The sequence below is a fragment of the Copadichromis virginalis genome, linkage group LG11, assembly GCF_057382275.1.
Source record: "Copadichromis virginalis isolate Kocher_CV1m ecotype Utaka linkage group LG11, C_Virginalis_male_GT1.1, whole genome shotgun sequence".
Taxonomy (NCBI): domain Eukaryota; kingdom Metazoa; phylum Chordata; class Actinopteri; order Cichliformes; family Cichlidae; genus Copadichromis; species Copadichromis virginalis.
This window is the reverse complement of record NC_140628.1, coordinates 25,865,205-25,873,610: the sequence shown is the minus strand read 5'-3', so window position 1 is coordinate 25,873,610 and position 8,406 is coordinate 25,865,205. Positions and strand designations below refer to the sequence as shown.

Sequence of the window (8,406 nt, the reverse complement as noted above, 5' to 3'; positions counted from 1 at the left end):
CCTTTACAAGGTGAAACTATTACTCGCTTCACTTGATAAAAGTTAAAGCTCTGAAAGTTTCTCAGACCTCAAACTAACTCAAGAAACCCTCCAAATGATTTTTGTATTAAACATCTGAATTTATCAGTTACTTCAACAGGTCATTTCATCCTAAGCTTTTTCTGACTTTTGCACTAGAGCCTATTTTCACGAAGTAATCCCATGATATCATTTTTAATTACAGACTAACTAGTTCAGCTTTATCTGAATGTTCGTTGGGTCTCGAGGAATAAAAAGCCACAAATTCCAGTCCATTTAAAATTTATTTTCAGGTTTTAGTAGCATTTATTTTGAATCAGTTACTGATAAGAAATGAATAATGCACATTCAGTCTGAAACACACAATAACCTAGAAAAATGGAAACAGAGCACAGTGACAGCATGAAATCACACCAACAGACTGACACAGTCCTTCTTGGCTGCTCTGCACTTTGTTCAGCATTAGCGATGTTTGCCAGTGCGGTTGAAGCGTCTATAGAGGAAGCGTATCCTCTTTTCCAAGTTGTGCCTGTCCTGAGTCATCATTCTGTCTCCCACCATCTTCTTTTTTCTAATTGCCCGCTGCAGTTCATTACCTTTGAAAGCTTTCAGCCAGCAGGGGGCAACAATTAGGTCTTTAGGATGAGCTTTAAAGTCCCCTGTAGAAAGAGCACGAAGAGAGAGAGACAGTTTATGTGAAAGAAAAAAAAAAAGTGTGCTGTGGGAGAGGCAAAACTGGTCAAATGAACAGCAAAGCAAGGCACCATATCAGATTAAATGTCGGATCATCATAGATTTGTTCACCTACGCTCATACCCAGCTTATCTTATCACACCATCTCCTGCCAATTTACTGTGCGGATGTTGAGAATACTGTAAGACTGTATGCACACACGCACACGCACACACACACAGTCAGCCCTTAAGACAAGTTAAGTTACTCATTATGACTTAGAAACAGCAAACTAACCATCCAACAGTTGTACAGTACATCCTCTTAATTTTCTTGGATGCTGAGGATACTCACCCAAGATTCCTATGTTATCATAAACTCCATACATGCTCCTCTTCTCAGTCCATCTGTCCACCTTTTTCGGCTGAGGGATGGCGTGCATCCTGATCTGACAGCATGTACCTGAAAACAGCACACAGTAGCACAAAGTGCTTGTTCACATTTGGGGAAAATAGTCTATTTTGTTCTCTAAACAATTTGCAGATTACTCGATGTGCTCATTCACATTAAATGATTCAAATCAAAGGTATCAAATACAAAAGCTAATGTACACTTTATGCACCATGTTGTTCACAGACTCAATGAATCAGCATATATATGGCTCCATACATACAGTACAAATAAACACATAACATTTCTTCTACTCCCAGACAATTAAATTATTTGAAAATATTTAACATCCAGGTTACTAGAAAATTATAAGAATAACTTTACCAGGTAGCCATATTGGAACAGATGTTTACTAATGACTCAATAGATACCAGAGAAGCTTTTTAAACACACTCATGGGATGATTCGTGCACCGCAGGTCCGGGGTGGTTTGAGTTTGTTCTGTTTCTTGTTGAGGAAAATATAACTGTTGTTCTTGACAGCAGAGGTCGCTCACGACTTCAATTTCTATGTGAACCTAATTTTTTGTCTTGTTTATTTGGTAACGTGTAATTGCTTAGAGCTTTAAAAAGGTCGTGTTCATATCGTGCTGGTCTGACTTGTGGACGACATTTAAATGATTCGAACATGCGTGACTTTATTTGAACAAATAAAATGAGGCAGTGCAAAGAGTAAGCAGGTCGTCTTTTTGGAGTCCACATAAATGTTTCTACACAAAATATCAGATGCGACAAATGCTCATATAAAAACATGTTGGAATGTGGAATGTTCAGTGAAGCAGGCAGATAAAGATGAGCTAGTAAAAGGAATATCTGCTCTAAGTTATCTTAATTATATCCTACAAGTGTCCAACTGTTCCCGGTGAACATTTCATCATGATATTGAATGGAATATGCTAACACACCATGTGTTTGTCGGGCAGTGTAGGCCCATTTCTACTGAGCTGAGAGCGACTAAAAAGTGAGAATGGAGGGAATGATTCATGAATATCCATCACAGCACGCATCAGCATCATAGCTTCAATGTCCTCTTTCTCACAACTGATGATGATGTTGATGATCATGAGAGGTAGTGTCGTTAACTAGAGGTTGTAAACACAACTAACTGGCAGTGACGGAGTGATGACAGGGTGGCTTGGGGTTGCAGTTTTGCCGCCTCAGTTTCAAACAACTCAGGCTTCTGTAAATGACACTGATGATATTTCTGAACAACAAACACTCGGTGTGGAGAAAATGTTTTTTTATATATAGATATAGATAGATATGCAGTTTTGGACTATTGGACAATTTCTGGTCTTTTTTTATTTTATGCTAACTGTGCATACTTTTTACCTTACAGTGGCACATATTACACTAACAGTGTAAAGAGTGACATAAAATCCACAGTCTGTGCACTACTCTCAAAAACAGTGCTTAAATGAGGCCAGCCTACATTAAAACTACCCTGCATTTGGAGAAAAATATATAAAGAAAAATCTGTCAAACTTATAACTCTTAAAATGCCTTAAAATAAAAATAAATACAATAAAAGTTCAATTCATGTCACCATAATTTAACCCAAACAACAGAAATGCCTCCCCTTTTTAACCCCTACTCCCATTTTTTTGGGTGAAATTACAGTGAAATTCCCACTCAAATCAAATTTAGAGAGGTTATGCACTGACTGGACAAAAATCCCCTTTTTCTGATTTATCAAGCTATCTTAACTCTTTCCCCCACACCTGTATGTGTTTTGAATCCCATATATACACACATAAAATAAAAGATTAAGTTTAACAACCATTAAAATGTGTTCCAGGTTTTTCTAATGAATAGCCCTAGTAATACCACGTAGGAAGAGATTAACCCCACTAACTTCTGATGGACATCTAGTCATTTTGTTCAGGAAGCCCTATATACAGTGGGGCAAAAAAGTATTTAGTCAGCCACCGATTGTGCAAGTTCCCCCACCTAAAATGATGACAGAGGTCAGTAATTTGCACCAGAGGTACACTTCAACTGTGAGAGACAGAATGTGAAAAAAAAAAAAATCCATGAATTCACATGGTAGGATTTGTAAAGAATTTATTCGTAAATCAGGGTGGAAAATAAGTATTTGGTCAATGACAAAAATACAACTCAATACTTTGTAACATAACCTTTGTTGGCAATAACAGAGGTCAAACGTTTACTATAGGTCTTTACCAGGTTTGCACACACAGTAGCTGGTATTTTGGCCCATTCCTCCATGCAGATCTTCTCGAGAGCAGTGATGTTTTGGGGCTGTCGCCGAGCAACACGGACTTTCAACTCCCGCCACAGATTTTCTATGGGGTTGAGGTCTGGAGACTGGCTAGGCCACTCCAGGACTTTCAAATGCTTCTTACGGAGCCACTCCTTTGTTGCCCGGGCGGTGTGTTTTGGATCATTGTCATGTTGGAAGACCCAGCCTCGTTTCATCTTCAAAGTTCTCACTGATGGAAGGAGGTTTTGGCTCAAAATCTCACGATACATGGCCCCATTCATTCTGTCCTTAACACGGATCAGTCGTCCTGTCTCCTTGGCAGAAAAACAGCCCCATAGCATGATGTTTCCACCCCCATGCTTCACAGTAGGTATGGTGTTCTTGGGATGCAACTCAGTATTCTTCTTCCTCCAAACACGACGAGTTGAGTTTATACCAAAAAGTTCTACTTTGGTTTCATCTGACCACATGACATTCTCCCAATCCTCTGCTGTATCATCCATGTGCTCTCTGGCAAACTTCAGACGGGCCTGGACATGCACTGGCTTCAGCAGCGGAACACGTCTGGCACTGCGGGATTTGATTCCCTGCCGTTGTAGTGTGTTACTGATGGTGACCTTTGTTACTTTGGTCCCAGCTCTCTGCAGGTCATTCACCAGGTCCCCCCGTGTGGTTCTGGGATCTTTGCTCACCGTTCTCATGATCATTTTGACCCCACGGGATGAGATCTTGCGTGGAGCCCCAGATGGAGGGAGATTATCAGTGGTCTTGTATGTCTTCCATTTTCTGATGATTGCTCCCACAGTTGATTTTTTCACACCAAGCTGCTTGCCTATTGTAGATTCACTCTTCCCAGTCTGGTGCAGGTCGACAATACTTTTCCTGGTGTCCTTCGAAAGCTCTTTGGTCTTCGCCATGGCGGAGTTTGGAGTCTGACTGTTTGAGGCTGTGTCAGGTGTCTTTTATAGAGATGATGAGTTCAAACAGGTGCCATTCATACAGGTATCGAGTGGGGGACAGAAAAGCTTCTTACAGAAGACGTTACAGGTCTGTGAGAGCCAGAGATTTTCCTTGTTTGAGGTGACCAAATACTTATTTTCCACCCTGATTTACGAATAAATTCTTTACAAATCCTACCATGTGGATTCATGGATTTTTTTTTTTCACATTCTGTCTCTCACAGTTGAAGTGTACCTCTGGTGCAAATTACTGACCTCTGTCATCATTTTAAGTGGGGGAACTTGCACAATCGGTGGCTGACTAAATACTTTTTTGCCCCACTGTATGACAGAAACCGCTCGGGTCAGAAAAGAGAAACAGGGCTAATAGGGGTCCAAGGAGGAAAGAGTTAAAATCCCTATACAACTTTGAAAGCTTGATTTCATGAGATCCCATCCCTAAGATAGTTTGAGTCTAACTTGTTTTTTGTTACTGAAATCAAGAAAATTCATGCAGGCACACGCAGAATGTCACATTCACACCGACATTCGTACAAACATGTTTTAATCTGCGCCAAGTGCATGCTGTCTTATTTCCAAGGACACTTTGGCCGAAGCAATCAGGGGTCAAACCAGAAATCTTCCGAGTAATAGACGACTTGCTTTACTTCCTGAGTTCAGGTTACCAGTTGCTACTGGAACCAGTGAGACAACTCACCTGTAGAAATGGTCCTGACGGTGTGCAGCAGCGTCCCAGCAGACTGACAGTAGGACGCCCCAGCTCTCAGCAGACCTCCCAGCAGAGACATGTCCACAGTTTTCTGCCAGAAGTTGTTAACAGATCATTTAGATGAAACTTGAAGTCAACGCTCATAAAATTCAGAGTATTTTTTAAAGTTTACTGTTCCTTCTTTAAACACGGCATCAGTTTCTTTAACCATCTTTACGGTGACCCTTAGCTTTAGCTTCAGCTAGCACATTACATTGAAGTCAGTGTTTCGACCATTACCTGTTTCCACGCGTGTTCAGAATCTTATGCCACTCGAGTCCTTTGTTTATATCGCAGCTAAGGATCACTTACGAACATGCAACGCTTTAAAATGTTTGTTATTGACGCTTCGACATGCTCTGTGTGGCGGCTTCCATCTTTACTCTGTGTCCCATAATTCAACGCGACAGTACCGTGTTGTCTGTAGAGAAGCGCAAAGGAAGAGTTTTATTATTGTCTTTGCAACTTTTTACTACGAATTCTACCCAGTAGGGGGAGATAGGCCTGTCGATACCCGAGTAAATAGGTAAGTTAAGTTTATTTAAAGCGCTTTATACAGAAAACTGGGAATGATCACAATAAACATTAAAACTGTTAAAAGTGATAGAGAATTAAAAAAACAGTTATACAAATAATAACAAAAGAACATCAATAGAAGGCCTGGCTAAGCCTTGTTCTTAAAGGAGTCTACAGAGCATTACATGTTTTAATATATCTAAAAGTAATTTTCAATTAAAAGTTAAATGCCAGGTGAGGAGAAATCAGAAGTTGGAGAGAATGGCACTCACTAGGATTTAGTTATGTGAAATGTGTTTAACATCTGTTGTATTTACTTTTCGAACAAAACAGAATAAAACTGAATGCCTTTATTTGTGTTTCTACAGATAACGAGCATCTTCCTGAGCCGTGCACAAGTGAGACACATTAAGCAGAAAAACTTCAAGCAACTTCTAAAAAAAGCCTTGCTTTAACAAAATTTAAAAATATATAAACGGGATAGAAATTAGAAAAATAGGACAGGTATAAGTTAAAATCCACACACACCATACACATTTATGAATTTATGAACACACACGCAAATATCACCTGTGAAGTCCTTGGCGATATTGCACAAGGATGCTGTGCGTGGCGGCAGTGTGCAGTTTAATGCAGGCCTTTATTGATCTCTAGCACCATCCAAGTGGCAACAGAAAGAAAAGGTGGTTGCCAGGATGAGAAGAGTCCTTGTTGTTGTTTGTGGCACGACTTGTAGCTGTGCTTCTAGCTGAGTGACAGTGGTTTTCTTTTCTGATGTTTTGTTTCTGTCAATGGCCTTTTTGTCATCTCCAGTGAAGATGGTGTTTCACACCAAAATGCCATAGTGGAGTAGAATAACACCAGCAGCTGTTTGGTCAGCTTGTTTCTCCTCACTGTGCTTAAGATACAGCTCTGCACGGTTTTCTTAAAGTCCTGTTTGTGCTGAGGAATTTAAAGTTGGAACATTTTCCACATTGTCTCCACCTTTGTTCAATGGAGCAGGATTCTCTTTCTGTCTGCTGAAGCTGATGATCATCTGTTTTGTTTTGGAGGTGTTAAACGCCAGGTTATTGATGGAACAACATCAGTCGCTTTGCAAATCATGCCTGTAAACAGCCTCATAACAATTACGTGCAACCCTGTGGTGTCATCTGCAAGCTGAGTGCAGTGGGTTGGTGTGAAATCGTGGGTGCACAAGGAGTAGAGAAGTGTGTTTAGCTTTCAGCCCCGAGGGGCTTCTGTGCTGGGAAACTGTTGCTGTTTTGTTATGAAACATCTGCATGTGAAGTCTATGCGCAACATAATTATATATGTGTCCTGATGTTCACATTCAGCCGCCCTCCTATAAGTTCGTACAACACTGGACTTTACGGTAAAAAGGGACTGAAAAGCAGAAAATAAGACAGGTGAATTCTTGCACTGAAAAACATCTGGAGGAAAAAAGAATACATTTTATTGCAAACCTCATAAGTGCTATTGCAAATCAGACAATCCATGCAGGCTGAGTAGCCCATTGCAAATTTCAATATCATTTAGTTTTTCTCATTTATGTAAATGAAAACAAAAAAACCCCAATATAACACAACAAATGTCATCAGCAACACAATCTACAGTCTGGTTAAAAACTAACAAACATACTGCAGGAATTCTGCATTTGTGGTATTTGGTTGGTGTGCCTAAAAAACTGGCAAAAACCACAAATTGATTGATGAGATTTGGTGCTGAGCCTGCAGCTGCAAACATTCAGGCTGTTTTTGCCTATTTTGCCTTTTTCTCTCTCTCATTCACACACGCATACGCACTCAGATGACATCAGTGACAGATGCTGATACTTTCAGTCTTACTGTTGCAAAGAGCTGAATGGAATAATTTGTCTTTTTCAAAGAAATAAGACCAGCACAGTTGATCTTTGTCTGTATTTCATTATTGGTAATGCGGCAGACACTATGTGGAAATTTAGCCCAAACAAAACATCATCAAACATTAGATTCCATTCACATTTAGCATAACCACAGAGCAGTACTGTGTGCAGAGAAGGCTTACTGCTTTACTGTAAACATGCAACCTTAATTTAACTTTGACTTCAATTTAGATTAAATGTGCAAAAAAACAAAACAAAACCCAAAAACAATTTTTAAAAAAGTGTCAAAAAGTGCAGCTTTGTTTGTGTATATATGTTGAGGTAATGCTTAAAAAACACGAATCAGATATTTTTCAGCAAGCCCGAAGTGTAATTTTGGAAAAATATTTTGCCACGCACTCGGTTTTTGCATCGCAGTACAGCGTTAAGTTCCCTTACACTGTTGCTCTGAATGCCGGCGCAAATAAAATGCTGACATAAGAAAATGTAAAGAATTTCTCAGCAGAGCCGCATGTTTTATCTGCACTCTGCATCCTGCCAGTAAAACCCAGTGCAAAGATATTTCAGCATAAGCAAATACAGAATATGTGACCCTGCTATAATTCAAATTAAACCGCAGAACTATCGACAATAACAGAAAACATTCATTCTCTACTAAAGGTTGTGAAATGCTGCTGTGAGTTTAGAAAATGGACAACGAGGAGAGATAATTGTTCTTGACACGGGAACAAACTACTCATCTGCCGTACTTGTACAGAAGGAGTCTGATTTGACTATTTTCCAAAGTAATCTCTATTAGCATATTCGTCTGCATCCCTTCAAGCTCAAAGAGCAGTAGTTTCCATGTGAGGGGTGTTTTCCTTCAGGGTAACATCATCACATATTCAGATACGGTGGAGATGAATAAACGACAGCTGAGGGAAAGACCACCTCACAGCACTGAGTAACACGCTGAGAGG

At 39.9% G+C, this 8,406-nt stretch overlaps 1 protein-coding gene across 1 annotated transcript; it reads right to left on the bottom strand.

The window, feature by feature from the left end:
- Window positions 1-283: 283 nt before the first annotated feature.
- mrpl51 (mitochondrial ribosomal protein L51) lies at window positions 284-5,494 on the bottom strand. Its single transcript, XM_085471630.1, has 4 exons — window positions 5,311-5,494; window positions 5,020-5,122; window positions 1,045-1,152; window positions 284-677 (listed from the first exon to the last, which is right to left on the bottom strand). Exons 2-4 carry the CDS (start codon window positions 5,108-5,110, stop codon window positions 481-483), a joined length of 396 nt encoding a protein of 131 aa, XP_085327756.1. The 5' UTR covers window positions 5,111-5,122; window positions 5,311-5,494; the 3' UTR covers window positions 284-480.
- Window positions 5,495-8,406: the final 2,912 nt, after the last annotated feature.

What these genes read in the sequence shown, in the direction of transcription:
- mrpl51 (XM_085471630.1), bottom strand. Translation starts at nt 5,110, where the DNA reads ATGTCTCTGCTGGGAGGTCTGCTGAGAGCTGGGGCGTCCTACTGTCAG. An exon ending in CGTCAGGACCATTTCTACAG is followed by an intron (nt 1,153 to 5,019) that starts GTGAGTTGTCTC and finishes TGCTGTTTTCAG; the next exon opens with GTACATGCTGTCAGATCAGG. An exon ending in TGATAACATAGGAATCTTGG is followed by an intron (nt 678 to 1,044) that starts GTGAGTATCCTC and finishes CTCTTTCTACAG; the next exon opens with GGGACTTTAAAGCTCATCCT.